At 48.7% G+C, this 21200-nt stretch overlaps 1 protein-coding gene across 2 annotated transcripts; it reads left to right on the plus strand.

Annotated features, from left to right (window-relative positions):
• Positions 1-1478: 1478 nt before the first annotated feature.
• GAS2L2 (growth arrest specific 2 like 2) lies at positions 1479-17623 on the plus strand. Of its 2 annotated transcripts, XM_073315638.2 has the most exons (7): positions 1479-1668; positions 2166-2542; positions 5088-5326; positions 6144-6251; positions 8166-8262; positions 9226-9526; positions 13761-17623. In XM_073315638.2, exons 2-7 carry the CDS (start codon positions 2185-2187, stop codon positions 15781-15783), a joined length of 3126 nt encoding a protein of 1041 aa, XP_073171739.2. In that variant the 5' UTR covers positions 1479-1668; positions 2166-2184; the 3' UTR covers positions 15784-17623. The 2 variants fall into 2 exon arrangements, with proteins under 2 accessions (XP_073171739.2, XP_073171738.2); XM_073315637.2 differs by lacking the exon at positions 1479-1668 and having other exon boundaries at positions 2128-2542.
• Positions 17624-21200: the final 3577 nt, after the last annotated feature.

The following is a 21200-nucleotide window of genomic DNA, read 5'->3' on the forward strand; positions in this document are numbered from 1 at the left end:
TGAAACCAGCGAGAGTGGATTTCAGTGGGAGCAGTAGGCCAAGAATATCTGTCCATCCACTCATGCATACTCCCAGCTCTCTTTGCCCTTGCTGGGGTCTGTTCTACCCCCATAGCTCCCACTGAAGAACCTCTCCTGGATATAATCTCTAACCACACCCTATAGCAGCCTCCTCACCCCTCCTCTGAATCTGTGACCCCCCTTGTAATGTGACCACATCTTTCTTCGGGCTCCAGTCAGGGAAATGTGGTTCGTTTACGGGGAAAGGCCTCATCAGTATATCAGCATCTTCTCCTTGGCTCTTCTCTCTGAACGTTCACTGACCCACGAGCTCCACAGGAGGGTGGGGTAGCGCTGGCCCCACGTGTTTTGTTGCTGCCCAGCAGCCATCCGTGTAAACCTCCAGAGAGGTGCCCGGTTTCATCCAGGCGCTTAGGAGATCATGGGTGCAGGGACCAGGCTGGTGCAGCGAATGACTTGGGCTGCCACGTGTGGAGGCATTAGGTGTGGCAAGACGTGGTGACATGGCCACGCTGACAGCACGGCCTCACTCTGGGCCCAGAGATCGGTTTCTTCATCGGGAGATGCCCCATCAGCTCCGGATGCGCGGAGGCGACCCTGTGGGGCTGTGATGCAGGTGCTGTGCCCACATGGCGTGGCACCGTGGTGTGATTGTTCTGTCCTGGAAAACCGACACCAAAATGTGGTCGCTCTCCTGATCGCGCCCAAGCTCCAGTTGGCGTGTGATACCATCGACTGTTACACAGGCCGGATGAGCCCGGGCCCTGCAGTGCCTGGCTTCAAAAGGGCCAGATCCTCAGCTGGTGTGAATGGACACAGCTCTATTGACTCCAGTGCAGGTGTTTTGAGTTACACCCCAGCTGACGATCTGGCACTCTGGTTTTCAATTGAGGCAGAGGGCCAAATTTTAACCTCAGTTGTGGCTATCCGCTTTGACTAACTTCAGCAGGGCTCCGTGGGTGGAGTGGGATTTGGCCTGGTGTGTTTAGCATTTTGAGCAGGAGACTGGGACTCCTGGGGGGTCTGTCACTGACTCACTGTAGGACCTTGACCAAGCCGCTTCCCCGTCACAGTGCCTCAGTTTGCCAATCTGTAAAATGGGACAGACCTACAGTACTGCACAGAGAGGGCCGTGGGGGAGGAGGAACTGAGGATCAATTCATTAATGGTTGTAAAGTGTTTTGAGATCCTCGGAGGAAACATGCCGTAGAGTCATATGATATTTCTAAACAACCGCCCCCAAACCAATGCTCCAGACCCAAATGCTCCCAAACTTTGGGGGAGTTCAGAGTTGTTTTAAAATCTACTGGTTTGGGATGATTGTTGCTTTAAAAAAAAAAAAAAAAAAGGAGTGAGGCCCATTGGTTGGGAAAGCAGGAGCCTAAGGGGTTAACGGGGAGTGTTTGTAGCAAGCCTGTGTCACCAAGGAGAAGAGAACAGCACTTGGGTAAGGAAACAAAACACTGGGCTGTCCAGGAGGGGTGATTTCCCGTTTAAATCGACTCCAGCTCCAAGCAACTGCTCGGGGGAAGGAGACAGGCTTCTGAGATTCCCAAGGGGGTGAAGGGCAGGCAGCAGGAGCTCTGGGTGAAGGAGAAACGCCCCAGCTCCTTGTCGAAGAAAGAGGGAGAGCCTTCCTGGGGAAAGGTCAGTTCCCAGCCTAGGAAAGTGTGTCCCCTCGCAATGGGGCACGGCTGCAGGCAGGTTCCTCCAGGGGGATGGGGTAGCAAGGGCTCTGGGCCGTGGGCGCAGGAATGAGGCATGAGGACAGCGCCTTCCAGTGGAGGGCTCGGAGGAGCTGAGCAGCTGCGTGTGGGGTGGATGGAGGAACTTGCACTCCCTGCAGGAATGCAATTGTGGTGGCTAGGGGATCTTACCCACGACTAGGGGACCAAGTGAGCTGTGCCACCAGTGAACTTGCCGCTCCTCAGGAGGGGAGAAATTTTGCAACTTTTTCAGCCTAGATCTGCAGTTTGGCAAGTCATGGCGATGGGGGGGTCCAGGGACAGGCCCATGAGAACCCACTCTGGGGGCAGAGAGGTGGAAACTCACCATACCTGGGTAAGTCTGGAACCAAACCAAGGGGTTGATGGTTCAATGTCCCACATGGAAGTCTTTGACGTCCCTTCTCTGTCTCCCTTTAGCCCCGTGTCTCATGGCAAGATGGCTGGGATTCAGGGGGCCACGGTGCAGAGCATCCGGCCCTACAAGTCCAGTGAGCAGTATCTCTACGCCATGAAGGAGGACCTGGCCGAGTGGCTCAAGGAACTCTATGACTTGGACGTCAACGTTGGGTCCCTCCTGGAGGTGCTGGAGACGGGCTCCATGCTGTGCTTCCATGCCAACAACATCACCCATGTGGCCAGAGAGTTCTCCCGCGACTATCCGGGCCTGGCCCACAAGCTCCAGCTGCCCAGATACGGGGTGACCTGTAATGACTCTGCCCAGCCAGGGACCTTCCAGGCCAGGGATAACGTGTCTAACTTCATCCAGTGGTGCAGGAAGGAGATGGATATTAAAGGTAAAGGGGATTCTGATCTTTTCCTCCAGTTTCTTTCCATTATTTTCTTTTCTGTTTATTTCTAACACCTTTTTCTGCCCCCTCACCTCATGGCAATTCTTTTTCTTCTCATTATTTATTAGTCTTGCTTTGGTGCCTAGGACCACAGTCATGCACCAGGACCCCATTGTGCTGGGCGCTGTACATTATTTATTAGGTGTATTATGGTAGCCTGTAGGAGCAACAGTCATGGACCAGACCCTAGATGCTAGATGCTGTACAAACACAGAACAAAAAGATGGCCCCTGCCCCCCAAAAAGCTGACAAACTAATATACTTCGCTCTTTCTTAGCACCTTCTCTCTGAGGATCTCAAAGCACTTTGCAAACATTCAGTTAGCCCCGCCACCTCCATCTTTATCCTCCATTTATAGACAGGAGAAACTGGAGAGAAGCCGCTTGCTCAAGGTCACAAAGTGGCCCAGTTAGGGAGGCCCCAAGTGTCCTGATCCCATCCAGAGTCTTGATCACAAGTGCATTTTCCCTCCCTTCTCATTAAACTTAGCCCAAACTGAGATGCTGTCTGGGGATTGAGCGCCGAGATGAAGCATCTTAAGGAAGGGCATGACATCTAGTATCATGTCCTAAGGCACTGGCCTAGATTCTGTTCCTGACTCTGCCACTGAGTAGCCATGGGAGCTCGGGCCATTCAGTTCATCCCTTTGGGCTTCACTTCCCCATCTGCAAAGGGGGCCAATATCCTTTGTTTCTCCCACCTTCTTGTGTGTCTTGTGTATTTCGCTTGTCAGCTCCTTGGGGCAGGGCTAGTCTCTCACTGTGTGTACAAGCAGCACCCAGCGCAAAGGGGCCCCGCTCTCAGCTGGGGCCTCCAGGTGCTACCACAATACGAATAATGAATAACAATAAGAACAACGCATTGGGAGTCAGAACACTTTCCCCGCCCCCTAAAAAAAGGAATTGCAAATCTGATTTCAAGTTAGCACTGTCAACCCTACAATAACAACAAACTGCAGTAGGGACAGGAGTTGGCAAAGGGACATAAGAGCGCTATGTGTCGGAGGTAGCTAGTAGATTGGATTGATTTGCATTGCCCCTTGAATATCTTCTTTCCAAAAGACACCCGAATCTTTGGCAGCCTGTGCTAAAGCCCCGTGCAACAGCAGCTGCGAATGTCGTTAACGCAGCACTGCCTTAACGCATTTCCGTATTTCCCCTCCGATTGGGGTTCAGTGCCGCGCTGGCAGCTAGGGTCGGGGAGGGGGGTGTGCACTAACAGCGTGTCAATCTCTGCCTCGTTGACTGGCTGAGGTTGTGGCCACGTGGTTGTTTTAGTTCCTTGGTCAAAGCTGGCAGCTGGCCGCGGAAGGGCTAATCCAGGCCTTGGTTCTCTCACACAGAACCCAGCCTCTGCTCCTCAGCTCCTTGAACAGCTGGAGCCAGGGGGGAGCCCAGATTCTGTTTAACCCTTCCCCAGCCAAAGCAATGTCTGTGCTCACGGCCTCACTTTATCAAGACATTAGCATCCACTTCCAGAAAAGCGCTGGGCATGCTCGTGATTCATAGATCCAGAGAGTTTAAGACCAGTAGGGACCATTAGTTCACCTAGTCTGATCTCCTGTATAACCCAGGCCAGAGAGCTTCCCCCAGTTACTCCTGTGTTGAGCCCAGTGATTTGTGTTTGCCTCAAGCATCTCTTCCAGAAAGGCCTTATTTGCAGATGTCAAGAGATTGAGAATCCACCCCTTCCCTTGGGAGCTAGCTCCTACGGTTAATCACCCTCCCTATTAAAAATTGTGCTTTGTTTCTAACTTGAATTTGTCTGACTCTAACTACCAGCCATTGGCTTTTATTCTACTTTTCTCCCTTAGATGTAATTAAAGAGCCAGTATTGTCGCCCCACAAAGGTACCTATACACTGTGATCAAGTCACCTCTAGGTCTTCCTTTTGATACACTAAGCAGAATGAGCCCCTTCACTCTCCCCCTGTAAGGTGGGTCTGAATGCCCACTTGCCTGGCATCTCATGAGCAGGATACCCCATATTTATACCTAAGGAATCCCTGATGTATGTTCATACAAGGATACTGACACCTTGTATGTACCTACACATTTGCTTGGTATATCAAGGATTTTCCATGCAAGTACCCCTTTACTTGGCCTATCAGGGCAGGACATATCCAATATGTGTCCCACCACTTACTGTACCCCCTTAGGCCTGAAGAGGTTAAACACGGAGGGTACATCTTCACCCATGTCTTCACAGTTGGCTCCCTGCAGAATGGTAATAGGTCAGGCTGGCTCTCACTCATATTGTCTCACCACACAAGGCCTTGCTTAGCTCTTCCTACATCAGACAGTCTCTGTTGCAGAGATCTGTGGCCACGCGATTAAATGCCCATCATAGCGTACATGCTGCATCCGTGGGACAATTCACCACCCCAGACACATCAGCGCTGCTGCTCTCACTGGCTCTGCCCTTGTCTCTCATTCCTTCTTTCCATCCTTCCTCTCCTTCTTCCCACGTTTCGCTCATTTGCTGTGCCTCAGAGGTGCTGATGTTTGAGACGGAGGACCTGGTGCTGAGGAAGAATGAGAAAAACTTTGTGCTGTGCCTGCTGGAGGTGTCCCGCCGGGCCTCTCGCTTCGGGATGAGTGCTCCCACCCTGATCCAAATGGAGGAGGAGATTGAGGAGGAGATCCGAGAGGAGATGGACCTCCCCCCTGAGGATACCCCACTTCCCAAGCCCCAGAGGAAGCCTTGTGACTTCAAGAACCTGGACCAGATGGTAAAGGGGTGGGGAACTGTAAGCCACTGGCAGGCACTGGGGGTCTGAGTTCCCTGATACTCATTGTTCTGTCCAGGCGTGAACTTCAGGAGAACCTGACTGGGGGCCTGTCTCAATGTAGAGGGAGGTTCTCTGTTATATGCAATCTACTTTGGGACCTTTCAGGGAGGAAGGTGCTACCTGAATGTGAGAGATTCTTATTCTTGGCTCATGGGTATTTAAAACCCAGTAGAGTTAGCAGGAGTTCTGCGCTTCTGTTTCCAGCAGGCCAGACCCTCCAGTGGTTAGTGGCACTAACTGGGGTTAGAAGATAATAAGAGTCAAATTACTGAACGAAATAGTGCAAAGGGAACCGATTTCTTCAATTGTTAGCTGGCCCCAGTTAGAAATCCGAAGGTCCAAATTAGCGTGGCTTAAACTTCCTGGATCTTCACATCGAGCGCTACGTGATCCTGACCTGGATCTCGTTAGAGGTTCAAGAATGTTCAGCTAATTTCCTCCCCAACCCCTGTTGGGTATTTTTATTTTTGTGATGGCTTCTGTGCTCCCAGTTTCCAAATATAGCCCGAGCCAGAAGCCTGGTTTTCAGGGCCCAAGCACAAGAAGGCAGCCGCAGAAATCTTTTCGTGTGGGATTTCCAGTCTGTTTTTACAGGATCGAGTGGCTTTGATGAGATTTGGATAAGCCCTAGCACCCCGGTCTGTCTGGCAGAGAATGGGCCTAAGGAGCCTGGCACCCCCCTCCCCAAGCTATAATGTTATCCAGGGTGTTCAGGGAGCAGCACTTTCCTCCTATTGACCGTGAATGGACTCCACAGGTCCAACACCTGGTGAGCCGCTGCACGTGCCCAGTCCAGTTCTCCATGATCAAGGTGTCTGAAGGAAAATACCGCGTGGGCGATTCCAACACCCTTATTTTTGTCAGGGTAAGTCCAGGAGGGTGCGCTTTCCAGGTGCTGTTATGTTGGTCTGTGTGTTACCGGGACCGTCTCATCTAGGCTAGGGGTTGGAAGGGCACCTACACTGCTGCTCCCATCTGGGGCTGGGATGCTGTGTCCTGGGGGCGGGATTCACCAAACATGGGCTCTTCACCTCTCGTTGTGCCTGGTCCCACTCCAGAAGACGGCATGTGTCGATATGGCAAGCGAGGCGGCCAGAGTCAGAGTAACCGAGCATCGTGACCATTCGCAAGGCAGAGATTTTCATACTATGCTGCGTTAGCACAGAGCAAAATGCATTCAGGCTGAATGGCAGTGAGGATTAGTGATGGGATCTGCATGTCTTCACCTTAAGTAGGATGGGACAGCTCAGTGGGGACCCAACACAGAAGCCCTCTGATGTCACTTGGTGAAATGAGTCACTCCACTTCCTAGTGGGACAGGGGACCATGTCTCAAAACCCCTCCACCCCAGCCGGCCCATTGGTTGGACTGACTGGGCCATGGAGCGTGCGTTCCCCTTTCTCCCTAGAAGTGCTCTCTCTGGGTGAGAAATGAATGGGGCTGCAGGAGGGAAGCTCCCCTTGGTGCTGCCAGGGCCATACCAGCTGTCCAGTGGATGAGTACGGGGCTCCAGCCTCCAGAGCTGTCAGTCTGGTGCCTTTCACCAGCGGGGCATTCACTGTGGGGGGAAACATGGGTAGGGTCATCCCTCCCTCTCTCCATCCTCCTCTGTATTCTCTCCAGTTGGTTTCTTTCAGGTCTCTAGGCCCCTTCATTAACTTTCCTGGGTGATAGCCTTTTCAGTGATTGCAGTGAAAGCCATGTGCCCTGCAGGTTATGGTTGCCTGGAGAGGACCCTCAGATTTTCTTCTCTTTGTAGGGGTGGCCACCCAGATTAACCCTCAAACCCCTCTCCTGCCGTCAGAGATGCCATCATGGTCTGACCTGCATGTACATCTCTCAATTAACTGAATAATCACTAGGTCCCCGAGGCATCCTGCTGGAGTAAGACATGGTGGTAGCAAGCTCTGTATTGTGTTGTGTGTGAGAACCTGCATATTTTCCATGGCAGGAATCATAGGCAACTGCGCTCCTGGCTGCAGGTCCTCCACCCCTGCCGGTTCATCTGAGTGTATTCAAATTCTCTTTGGACTACATGGTTTTTTTACACATTGTCCACATGTACCTGGGTAAGAGCGGTTATTCATGTGTGCACACACCTATGTAACCATGTGCATGGCTAGGTATGCATGCATAGGCAGGCATGTAAACCAAATGCATGCATGTGTTTGCATGCGTGTATTGTAGTGTACAAGCTAAACGCCTGCTCCTGAGATGGGCTGAGCAATGAAGTCAGTGGAAGACTAGGATATTCTGCACCGATCAGGGTCAGTCCGTAGCGTTGGGATTTCCAGAAGGGCTCAGCACATTGAATACACACTGGCTGTGCTGTATTAACACGGCAGGTGCTGAGCTCTTTGGAAAATCTGGGGCGCCAAGCGTGGCAAAATCTGGCCCTGATCTCTTTGGAAAACCTGGCTGCACATCTGTTTGAGGATGTTATCTAGTAGCTGGCCCACAGAGAGTATGAGGTTCTCCTTTAATTCTAGGGGTAGAGGCTGTTTTGGAAGCCAAAGGTCCTGGGTTCTCTCCCCACGTATGGCCATGAAAACCACAATATGCTATGGCACCTGGAATTATTATTATGCGCATCACATATACGTGTGCATGTAACCCTGTGTGCATCCCCAGTCATGTGCCTGTGAAATACTGTATACACCTCCCTGGAAAAAAACGAACAGGATGGCGATATCCATCTGTTGAGCTTTCACTCATTTCTCAGCTCAGGACGCTGCAGGCCCAGGTGAGCCCCCGTTCATGGGTGCTCTGTTTGTTCCAGATCCTCCGGAATCATGTGATGGTGCGGGTTGGAGGTGGCTGGGACACACTGGAGCATTATCTGGATAAGCATGACCCCTGCCGGTGCACCTCGCTGTGTAAGTCTCCTTGTGCTGCTTCAGTTGGCAGATTCGATGCGTGCAGCCTTGGGGAGGTCTGCATGGGGGGGGTGACTCTTCTCCTTGGATGAGTTTAGAATCTGGTGGGTGTGTCCCCTTCGCTGTCATCAGGTCCTCAGTAGTAGAAGACTGTGTGGGTCACAGCGAAGAACAGCAAAGAAGCATAGACAGACTGGAGAAGCACATCCGATCTGAACAATTCCCTAGGCTCGCCCATGGCTACGGTGCTGGGTGGAAAGCAGCTCAGCCTTTATAAATCTCTGACAGGGTCACAGGAACTTTTTGGTAGGGGTCATTTCTTTCTGGGTTCTTGTAGCAAGAGGCAGGTGCCTCCTTACAGCATGGAGAAGGCTCCAGGGAAGCCGTTTGTCTCCCATAGTGCCACTAGAGGTCAGGTTAGCACTTCAGAAGGGAGAGAGACCTGCAACACCCCAGTCCTGCCTAGGAGTGTGTGTAGGAATTGCCCTTTGGGACTATTGTATTTAGGGTTTTGTTTTTGTTTTTTTTTTGTATATTTCACAAGGTTTAAAATGCCTCAGGGAGCCAATTACGGTGGCAGAATAATGTGAGATCTGCTCACTGCATTTCAGCATCTGGACAATAGAAATGTCGTAAGACAACGAGATCTTGCTTTATTCCAGCTGAGTAAATTATTCCTAGAAGTTAAAGACCCATGTGAAATTCCTAGGTGTGCCACAGGGCCAACTTTCCAATCCATCATGAGTATTCACAAGGGATTTTCACCATGAGGCTTGGAGTGGGCTGGCGTAAATTCTGGTCTACCCCAGGCTCCATGGCGAGTTAGAACGTGCACAGTTGAATTGGAAGTGGTTGGTACTATCCGGCACTGCTTAGGTCTGGCACACCAGTACAGCCACCCCACAAGGTTAATCCACCGGAGCGTGGTGACCAGAGATACTGAGTCTCTGAATCTCTTCACAGCTCACAAGCAGGCTGTCAAGCTGACAAGCCCTCAAAGGCTGCAGGCAATACAGGTGCAGCATGAGATCAAGGTCTGCCCGACACCCAGGACAGACAACCCAAAGAAGCCCCAGCCCACCCTAATCGTGAGCAGGTCCCAAAGCCCCCTGCCCCCAGTGGAGTGGAGGACCTACACCCCCCAGAGCCTCAGCACCAGCCGGAAGCTTCATTCATCTCCATCGCCAGATAGCACCAGTAAGAAGGATTCCAGGCTCAGGCCCCTGCGGGAGCAGTCAGAACCCAGGAGGGTCCCTTCGGCCAGGTAATGAAAAGAAGTTTGCGAAAGGCCTTGGGCTTGGTTTCCCGGATGATTCCCATGGATGCTGTGCTGAGCAGTCGGTATAGTCACTGACACTGAAGACAGGTTTCAGAGTAACAGCCGTGTTAGTCTGTATTCGCAAAAAGAAAAGGAGGACTTGTGGCACCTTAGAGACTAACCAATTTATTAGAGCATAAGCTTTCGTGAGCTACAGCTCACTTCATCAGATGCATATCGTGGAAACTGCAGCAGACTTTATATATACACAGAGAATATGAACCAATACCTCCTCCCACCCCACTGTCCTGCTGGTAATAGCTTATCTAAAGTGATCATCAGGTGGGCCATTTCCAGCACAAATCCAGGTTTTCTCACCCTCCACCCCCACACACAAATTCACTCTCCTGCTGGTGATAGCCCATCCAAAGTGACAACTCTTTACACAATGTGCATGACAATCAAGTTGGGCTATTTCCTGCACAAATGCAGGTTTTCTCACATCCCCCCACCCCCATACACACACAAACTCACTCTCCTGCTGGTAATAGCTCATCCAAACTGACCACTCTTCAAGTTTAAATCCAAGTTAAACCAGAACATCTGGGGGGGGGGGTAGGAAAAAACAAGAGGAAACAGGCTACCTTGCATAATGACTTAGCCACTCCAAGTCTCTATTTAAGCCTAAATTAATAGTATCCAATTTGCAAATGAATTCCAATTCAGCAGTTTCTCGCTGGAGTCTGGATTTGAAGTTTTTTTGTTTTAAGATAGCGACCTTCATGTCTGTGATTGCGTGACCAGAGAGATTGAAGTGTTCTCCGACTGGTTTATGAATGTTATAATTCTTGACATCTGATTTGTGTCCATTTATTCTTTTACGTAGAGACTGTCCAGTTTGACCAATGTACATGGCAGAGGGGCATTGCTGGCACATGATGGCATATATCACATTGGTGGATGTGCAGGTGAACGAGCCTCTGATAGTGTGGCTGATGTTATTAGGCCCTGTGATGGTGTCCCCTGAATAGATATGTGGGCACAATTGGCAACGGGCTTTGTTGCAAGGATAAGTTCCTGGGTTAGTGGTTCTGTTGTGTGGTATGTGGTTGTTGGTGAGTATTTGCTTCAGGTTGCGGGGCTGTCTGTAGGCAAGAACTGGCCTGTCTCCCAAGATTTGTGAGAGTGTTGGGTCATCCTTTAGGATAGGTTGTAGATCCTTAATAATGCGTTGGAGGGGTTTTAGTTGGGGGCTGAAGGTGACGGCTAGTGGCGTTCTGTTATTTTCTTTGTTAGGCCTGTCCTGTAGTAGGTAACTTCTGGGAACTCTTCTGGCTCTATCAATCTGTTTCTTTACTTCTGCAGGTGGGTATTGTAGTTGTAAGAAAGCTTGACAGAGATCTTGTAGGTGTTTGTCTCTGTCTGAGGGGTTGGAGCAAATGCGGTTGTATCGCAGAGCTTGGCTGTAGACGATGGATCGTGTGGTGTGGTCAGGGTGAAAGCTGGAGGCATGCAGGTAGGAATAGCGGTCAGTAGGTTTCCGGTATAGGGTGGTGTTTATGTGACCATTGTTTATTAGCACTGTAGTGTCCAGGAAGTGGATCTCTTGTGTGGACTGGACCAGGCTGAGGTTGGTGGTGGGATGGAAATTGTTGAAATCATGATGGAATTCCTAAAGGGCTTCTTTTCCATGGGTCCAGATGGGTCCTTGAGGAATTCCATCATGATTTCAACAATTTCCATCCCACCACCAACCTCAGCCTGGTCCAGTCCACACAAGAGATCCACTTCCTGGACACTACAGTGCTAATAAACAATGGTCACATAAACACCACCCTATACCGGAAACCTACTGACCGCTATTCCTACCTGCATGCCTCCAGCTTTCACCCTGACCACACCACACGATCCATCGTCTACAGCCAAGCTCTGCGATACAACCGCATTTGCTCCAACCCCTCAGACAGAGACAAACACCTACAAGATCTCTGTCAAGCTTTCTTACAACTACAATACCCACCTGCAGAAGTAAAGAAACAGATTGATAGAGCCAGAAGAGTTCCCAGAAGTTACCTACTACAGGACAGGCCTAACAAAGAAAATAACAGAACGCCACTAGCCGTCACCTTCAGCCCCCAACTAAAACCCCTCCAACGCATTATTAAGGATCTACAACCTATCCTAAAGGATGACCCAACACTCTCACAAATCTTGGGAGACAGGCCAGTTCTTGCCTACAGACAGCCCCGCAACCTGAAGCAAATACTCACCAACAACCACATACCACACAACAGAACCACTAACCCAGGAACTTATCCTTGCAACAAAGCCCGTTGCCAATTGTGCCCACATATCTATTCAGGGGACACCATCACAGGGCCTAATAACATCAGCCACACTATCAGAGGCTCGTTCACCTGCACATCCACCAATGTGATATATGCCATCATGTGCCAGCAATGCCCCTCTGCCATGTACATTGGTCAAACTGGACAGTCTCTACGTAAAAGAATAAATGGACACAAATCAGATGTCAAGAATTATAACATTCATAAACCAGTCGGAGAACACTTCAATCTCTCTGGTCACGCAATCACAGACATGAAGGTCGCTATCTTAAAACAAAAAAACTTCAAATCCAGACTCCAGCGAGAAACTGCTGAATTGGAATTCATTTGCAAATTGGATACTATTAATTTAGGCTTAAATAGAGACTTGGAGTGGCTAAGTCATTATGCAAGGTAGCCTGTTTCCTCTTGTTTTTTCCTACCCCCCCCCCCAGATGTTCTGGTTTAACTTGGATTTAAACTTGAAGAGTGGTCAGTTTGGATGAGCTATTACCAGCAGGAGAGTGAGTTTGTGTGTGTATGGGGGTGGGGGGATGTGAGAAAACCTGCATTTGTGCAGGAAATAGCCCAACTTGATTGTCATGCACATTGTGTAAAGAGTTGTCACTTTGGATGGGCTATCACCAGCAGGAGAGTGAATTTGTGTGTGGGGGTGGAGGGTGAGAAAACCTGGATTTGTGCTGGAAATGGCCCACCTGATGATCACTTTAGATAAGCTATTACCAGCAGGACAGTGGGGTGGGAGGAGGTATTGGTTCATATTCTCTGTGTATATATAAAGTCTGCTGCAGTTTCCACGATATGCATCTGATGAAGTGAGCTGTAGCTCACGAAAGCTTATGCTCTAATAAATTGGTTAGTCTCTAAGGTGCCACAAGTCCTCCTTTTCTTTTGACACTGAAGAGTTTCAGAGTAACATCCGATGAAGTGAGCTGTAGCTCACGAAAGCTTATGCTCAAATAAATTGGTTCGTCTCTAAGGTGCCACAAGTCCTCCTTTTCTTTTTGACACTGAAGAGCGGCTGGCATTGGACAAAGCTGGAGAATTACGCAGTGAACGGTACATTTTACTGCTAGCCAGGCTTCCTTTGTGGTGCCTTCCAGGACTCCCAGTGCCCCCGTTGTTCCTGTTTGGTTCCCACCTCAAAGGACCTGTTTCAAGCTTGAGCATAGTTGGCCATGGTCTTCTTCAGTGCCCATCAGGGTCATCTTGGGATCAGCTGGAGGGAGTCACTTAGCCGCTATAGAGTTTCTGCTCAAGTGAGGCCCCAGGACTGGACTGAGGGTCATTGGCAGTGCTTGTGTGTGTTAGGGTCCAGGACTGGAACAAGGGGGGGGGACTGTAGGTCAGGCTTGAGGGGCACTGGCAGAGCTGTAGGACAAGGCCTGGAACGAGAAGAGGTAGAGCTGTTTCCAGGTGCAGGTAGGTTATTGGCAATCTGTGTGATGTCCCTGCGTTGATTGGGTGGGTGGTATGTCAGGGTAGAGACACGCTGGCAGAGCTGTACTGGGGCGTCTGCCCGTGCTAACTCTGACTTCAGGCAGCGCGCTCAGCCCCTCGCTCTCAGCAGCGCCAAAATGTAACTATTGTAATGTATCACAAAACGTAACCCATGCCTGTGGTTTTTAGTGGAGTTGATGACACTATGGGGCCCTGTCTTGCTGAATTTGAGCTTGTCACCACCTCCCAGAGGTGGTGGCCTGCACTGGACTTTGTGCCAGCTTGTGAGTGCATCACAAGACCAATGATTACAGCCCCTAACGAGGGATGTATACCCCCTCCCACTGCTTGTCAGCACAGAACCAGCTTCATGCCCAGAGCAACGCAGGTACCCGCCTCCCTAGGGCTAGAGGCGACTGACACATCAATCTGATGCTTTGTCTCTGTTATAGGGCAACCGAGCGGTCTGCTACTCCTTCACGGAGGCAGCAGTTTGCTGAAGAAAGATCTGCGACCCAGCAGACCTCCTCCACCCAGAGCCGGAGGGATAAGCTGTGTGTTTCTACGTCCTCCCTGACCTCACAACTGACTGGAAGCGAGGAGGATGGTTCTGGTGCCTCGGAAGCTCTCCTAGAGCCCCAGAGAGGGCGTCAGACTAGTAGAATCCCTGGGAAGAATCAGAAGGACCCAGCTAGGCTTGTGCAAGCCAGGTGTACAGAGTCCAGGCCCCAGATGACAGTGCCAAAAGACAGAACAGCTCAGCCATCAAGGAGCACCCAGCATGGAGTCAAACCCTTTCCACAGGCTCACAAGCCTCAGGAATCAGGGGTCAAGAGCTTTCCTGGGATGGTCCGTTCCTGCAGCCCAATGAAACCTCTTCATCTCTCCTCACAACAGGATTCCAAGGGAGCTGCACAGAGCCTCAACGGTGCACACGGCTGGGGGGATGCTGGGGTTGTGTTGCCATCCTCCCCAGTTAAACACATGGGCCAGACTCCAAAACAGGAAAGTAGCACTAAGATCCCAGTCAAAGCCGGCCCCACATTCAGCAGGCCCCCAACCCCTGTTCAGAGCCACCAGGGGGAGCCCCGCCTCCGAAATGGGTGGAAAGCCCCTGCCAGTGAAATGGCAAAAGCCCCAGCTCTCTCAAAGATCAAAGTCATGTCCAGGACTGAGGAAGGCTCTCAGGGGCACAGACAATGCAGTGGGGCAGTCAAGCCAGAGACATTGTTGACCAACCTTCCCACTAGTCCAGAAGATAGACTCGGCCTGTCAGATCCAGCAGGGAAGGACAAGGATCCAAAGGCCAAACTGGGGCAGGAGGTAGAGCCAGGGAACACCAATAACAGCAGCAGCAGGAGTGGTGGGGATCCAATAGGCTGCTCAGAGGAGAGGGAACGTGTGTATACGCCTTTGCCCATCAACCTGGCCCAGGAGCAGGTGCTGTACAGGAGCCTAGAAGATGAGATCTTATCCAACATAAAGGTTCTAGAGGCTGATTCGGATGAAAGCCACCACCCTGAAGGGAACCAGCTGGGCGACTTCGCCCTGGACTGCAGCCCAGCGAGCGTCACCACAGCCAGTGATGTAAGTGGGCTCAGGTCCTCCACGCCCTCCCTGTCTTCCTTTACAAGCGCCAGGCAGACCTTGCCCTGTGGCAAGGGTGTGCCCCGGAGTGGTGTCTATGTGCCCAGCGGAGAGGCAAAATGGCACCCGGCTGGATTCCGCTATGGTGATGTGATTGACGAACTCTCCCAGTGGCACAAGCCACTCCACCCAGTGAATGTGGAGAACTGGATCGCCAAGATCCCACCCAAGGGGGCTGTGAGGGTTTCCTCTCAGCCAAGTTCGCCTCTGGTGAATGGAAACCAGGTGGAAAAGAAGCTTCTGGAGCCAGAAGGGGCTTTGTTCCAGGAGAACGTGTTCAATGAAACCAAAGGCAAGCGGTCAAGGAGGCAGCCGCCTCACACAAGCCATGCAGGGTCTGCTGCAGTCAGTAGAAATAGCAAAGCTCCTCAGGCAGCCTTTGATGGCCCCAAGGCATCTATCAATTGTCCAGCCTCTGTGGGCGGCCTTGAAAAGTCCAAACTGCCTCAAGGTAAGCCCAAAAGGTCCCTGAAGAAGCCCGAACGGGTGCCATCCATCTACAAGCTAAAGCTACGCCCCAAAATCCGCCCACGCAGGGACAACAGACCTGAGAAACGGCCATCCAAAATCCCCACTCCAGTGACCTACCGACAGGCACAGAAAGTGGCCAGTGCCAAAGCCCAAGAGAAGGCCCATAGCTTAAAGCATCAGATCCGGCCAACTCAGGACAGCCTGGATAGTACAAGGCAGAACAGCACAGGAAATGCTGGGTCCGAGGAAGAGGCTTGGCTTTCAGAACACAGTGGCTCCCCACAATCTGGGAAGAAGACAGTCCTAGCAGATACCAAAGTGTGGCTCACAGAAGAAGATGAGGAATCCTGGGTCTGATGTCTTGCCTGCTGGTGCCAGTTTTGCCTCCCAGTTGTCAGTGTTTATAGCTCTACAGTGAGCCACATTCTCCTCCAGCCGCATTGGAGAAACGGGGTTAGAGAGGAGACTCCGGCCCAACAGATGAGAAGCCAGTGAACTGATGATATTGGGGGTGAAGCTGAAGTTCTCCCAGGTTCTCAGCTGAGTGGCTCAAAAAAATAACCTGTTCATTTGGGCCAAAGAAATGCGACATTTGTTTTGAAGGAAGAGAATCTAAGAGGCAGGTTTTCAAAGAGGCCTCAACATGACCCTCAAAAACTGCAGGTACAATTTTGTGCTCTCTCCTGGTTTTTGGACATGCACTAACCCCTCAAAGTGGCAAACTGAGTCCGCAATTTGGGATGAGGCATCTTTGAAAACTCGGTCCCAAGTCTGGAACTAAGAACAGAATTTAGAACAAAGGGCGAAAACGGATAACTAACAGTGTGGTACAATGGCTGCCACATTTTTTCTTTTCCAGCAGATGGAAATGTAAATATTTTTAGTGCAAAAGTACTATCAGCAGGGGGAGATGCCAGTGATATGTCTGATCGTTTTCTCCTTGCCCCTGAGAGCCACGCCAAATCCATTGTAATATTTTTCTTTGACAGATGTACTTCTAAATTCCCCTCTCAATTAATCTGGTGGATTTCCAGGGATGGTGTACTTGTGGAATTGGGAGGAGAATTTGGCCCATAAATTGCAAATACAGAGGCCAGTTTAGCCCATGCAGAGAGAAGAAAGAGCATGGTCTTGTTTTTAAAGCAGGACAACTGGGTTCAAATAATTAAATCCTTCTGTGCCTCAGTTTCCCCATCTGTAAAATGGGGCTAATAATGCTTACCTCTTAAGGCACCGAGCTTAGTGAATATTTGTAAAGCACTTTGAGATCCTCAGGTGAAAGGCACAAGAGGAAGGCAAAGTATTATTATTATTGTCCTAGATCCATGGATGACTCTTGTATTGATCCCAGTGGGAATCCCAAGTGCACTTGTAAGGCAGTATTGAGCCCTGCTTTTGAAAAGGTTCCCCCAAGATTGCTCTGCCTTTTATATGAAATGGGCAACATGCCAGCCTCATTTTGTTCACAAAATTCTCGTTGCATTCAAAGGGAGTTTTCTAAAACACTGGAAGTGGAATAGCCCATGAATTGTGTCAAAGTCCCTAATCAGACCATTTCCCCCTTTTTCATGAAATTACCGGGGCCAAATACTCAGCTGATGTAAATTTGATTTACTTCAGCTCAGGGTCTGGGCCACAGTTGCCTGCACGTATTTTAAGCTTGTCATTATTATTGTTAAACCAGTAGCCATCCATGCATTTGAAATAGGAAGTTACTTGAAACGACAAGAGCTGAAAGAAATACAATCATAGATTCAGATGGTGGGTTTGTTTTTAACCAACATGCTAGCGCTAGAGATGCTTTGTGATATCAGGAAAGAGCCCTTTAGAGACCACCCACAGTGTCTTGATACCCACGAATGCTCTGTGTAATTTATGTGTGAATTGTCTTTACTGTTATAACTCTTGGAAATAGTATTTGAGGTGACTATTAATAATGCTGCTTGTTCCAGTTATATAGCGTATTCCTAAACCTTTGATCACTATACAATTCTCAGTGTTTGTGCAATAGAGACATTCCAAAAACTCGTCTGATTCAGTAACTCTTCTGTTTCAGTGGGGATATGCAAAGACTGATCCACTGATAGCAACGATGCCTGTAACCCAGGGATGAAATAGCTTACTAGATGAACCCTTTGTTGCACTTTACATGGGAGAAATTGTTTCCAAAACAACCTATTTTTCCTTTGGGTCATTAAAAATCCCTAACTTTGGACCTATGGCTAGGCTTTCCAAGAGAGGATTAAATAGGAAACGTGAGTTCATAAAGACAAGAATGCAAGAGTTTACACGGTCTTTGTTAATTAGAGCTGGTGGGAATTTTCGCATTTTTGGAATGCTGATTTACAAAAATGAGGAATTTTTTTGCAAAAAAATGTTCTGGATTTTTAAATTTCTGTTCATTAAAGGAGGCAGCAGGAAATAGGACAGTCAGGTCCAGGCAGTAGAACAAGTCAGGTCCAGATGTGGCCTGCTCCATATTTAAGATTGTGGACAGGAGGGTGGGGGGATCAGGAATGGCAAATGGGGTCAGGAATGTAAACTGGAGTAGTAGTAGTAGTAGGATGAAATTTAATAGTGAAAAGTCCAAGGTCATACATTTAGGGATTAATAACAAGAATTTTTGTTATAAACTGGGTACGCATCACTTGGAAGTAACAGAGGAGGAGAAGGACCTCGGAGTATTGGTTGATCACAGGATGACTATGAGCCGCCAATGTGATATGGCCGTGAAAAAAGCTAATGTGGTCTTGGGATGCATCAGGCGAGGTATTTCCAGTAGAGATAAGGAGGTGTTAGTACCATTATACAAGGCACCTGTGAGACCTCATCTGGAATATTGTGTGCAGGTCTGGTCTCCCATGTTTAAGAAGGATGAATTCAAACTGGAACAGGTACAGAGAAGGGCTACTAGGATGATCTGAGGAATGGAAAACCTGTCTTATGAAAGGAGACTCACTTTGTTTAGCCTAACCAAAAGATGGCCGAGGGGAGATATGATTGCTCTCTATAAATATATCAGAGGGATAAATACCATGGAGGGAGAAGAATTATTTAAGCTCAGTACCAATGTGGACGCAAGAACAAATGGTTATAAACCGGCCATCAGGAAGTTTAGACTTGAAATTAGATGAAGGTTTCTAACCATCAGACGAGTTAAGTTCTGGAACAGCCTTCCAAGGGAAGCAGTGGAGGCAAAAGACATATCTGTCTTCAAGACTAAGCTTGATAAGTTTATGGAAGGGATGATATGATGGGATAGCCTAATTATAGCAATTACTCGATCTTCAACTATTAGCGGTAGATATGCCCAATGGCCTGTGATGGGATGTTAGATGAGGTGGGATCTGAGTTACTAAAGAGAATTCTTTTCTGGGTGTCTGGCTGGTGAGTCTTGCTCACGTGCTCAGGGTTTAGCTGATCGCAATATTTGGGGTCAGGAAGGAATTTTCCTCCAGGGCAGATTGGCAGAGGCCCTGGGGGTTTTTCGTCTTCCTCTGCAGGTCACTTGCTGGAGGATTCTCTGCACCTCAGTCTTTAAACCACGATTTGAGGATTTCAATAGCTCAGACATAAGTTAGAGGTTTGTAACAGGAGTGGGTGGGTGAGATTCTGTGGCCTGCGTTGTGCAGGAGGTCAGACTAGATGATCATAATGGTCCCTTCTGACCTTAAAGTCTATAATTCTATGAATGCTGTTCAACCATGTGCTGAGTGATTTGATTGGACAGTTCACCCATGTTGTTTTTTCAGGTGGCTTCAGCAAGATCTAGATCTGAACTGTAATCAGTGAGGATGATAGGAATATTAATAACTCTAACTAATACTAGGTGGAGAAGTGCTTCCATCTCAATGGAACAGAGATTCAGTGAGAATTTCAATACACCCTCTACAAGAGTCTTAAAGCTACAGGGTTGAAACTGACTTGAGAGATGTGTAGGGGTCACCGTCTTCCACCCCAATTGCAATGGGTCAGTTTTGGGATATTTTACACTTTCCATTACCCACAAAGTTGCCACATGTTCCATTTTCATTATGTTCTCTTGCTGTCATTAGAAACACATTAACAACCCCATTGTGGGTATGAGACGTGGTTTGGAATCACTGATTCTGAGAATTACAGCCCTGGGTTTTGTTGCTTCAGCTGTTGTTGAGTGCTTGATTGCCCAACTCATTGTTTCCCTGCAAGATGGTCGGTCTAAGAACATGGATTAATTTATCCTTACAATACCCCAGTGAGCTATAGAAATATTATTACCCCCATTTTACCAGTGGGGAAACTGAGGTACAGGAAAATCAAGTGACTTATCTAAGATGACTCAGGGAGTCTATTGCATAGCTGGGAATTCAACTTTGAACCCCAGTACAGTACCATAACCACAAGACCCTCCTTCTTTTCTTGCTGTCTTTCCCTCTGGAGTATGAAAACGTTTAACAGCTTTGTCTTGTGCAGCAGCAAAGGTAATTGTAGTAAGGAAGATCCTTGTTGCTGAATTCCTTTAAAAACTGGGGATGGAAAAAGACACCAATTGAGCCGTTCTCTCAAAGCTCCCTTTAAAATATCTAACCAAAATACAGGGCATACCTTCTTGATGTCGGTGGAGGCAGCCAAAGAATGATACATTGCCCAGATGGAACAGAGGTACAGTATGATATAGACCATAGAAATTAGAAATTGAAAATAGCCATTAATCTTCCCTGCCCCACTAATGAGGGATACATTAATGAATCAAAACAATATGTACACAGAACGTGACTGCCGTGATGCTGCCCTTTGTGTGAGTGTCTTTATCACCCTGAAGCATTCCTAAGAAATGTCTACAATTTCCTACTTCTGACAGTGAGTCTTTATTGACGGCATGCTTTGAATTCTGTTTGCTTCCAATTTTGTCCCAGACTTAGCCATGAATTTTTCAGTGAAACTTACTAAGACAATCAGCACCCTGGAGAGACCTCAGAGCTTTAGCATATTCATGGAATATCCTCTTGGTATTGACACCTTCTCATCAATTATTGGGAGTGGACCACATCCACCCTGATCGAATTGGCCCTGTCGGCACTGGTTCTCCACTTGTAAGGTAACTCCCTTCTCTTCATGTGTCAGTATATTTATGTCTGCATCTGTAACTTTCACTCCATGCATCTGAAGAAGTGGGGGTTTTACCCACGAAAGCTTATGCCCAAATAAATCTGTTAGTCTTTAAGGTGCCACTGGGCTCCTCATTGTTTTCATGGCACAAGTCTATTTGGCAAGAAGGATCTTTTAAGAATGAAATGAAATTATTTAGCTAATCAGCTAAACATTCACTTGGAGTGGTTTCTGTTAGTTTATGATCAGCCTTACGAGATAGATCAATTGAATACCTTGACAAACATAACCATGTTGGATGAGTGTCGTAAATATACAGAACCAACAAAAATGGAGAAGAACCGTCACAGACTTGTGTTTAATTTAAATGCATTGGATACAGATTAATTTCCTTTGTTCAGAACTACAAGCTCCTTGATAACCAGTCTGAAAGTAGAGCTGGTTGGAAAAGTCAGGGTGTTTTTCACAGAAAATGTTGAGGTTTTGGTAAAATATTTCTGTTGAGACCCAAGACATTTTGATTGCGAAATGCATCTCCCATGACACACCACTGTCTCCCTTCTTGGAGAGGGTAGTTAGCACATCCTGGAAGTCACATGTTGGAGATGCATCATGGGAGATGAAGTCTGACTGGGGAGCCTGGCCTCTAGAGCAATGGTTCCCAAACTTGTTCCTCTGCTTGTGCA

This window comes from Lepidochelys kempii, chromosome 17, assembly GCF_965140285.1.
Source record: "Lepidochelys kempii isolate rLepKem1 chromosome 17, rLepKem1.hap1, whole genome shotgun sequence".
NCBI classification, from domain to species: Eukaryota; Metazoa; Chordata; order Testudines; family Cheloniidae; genus Lepidochelys; species Lepidochelys kempii.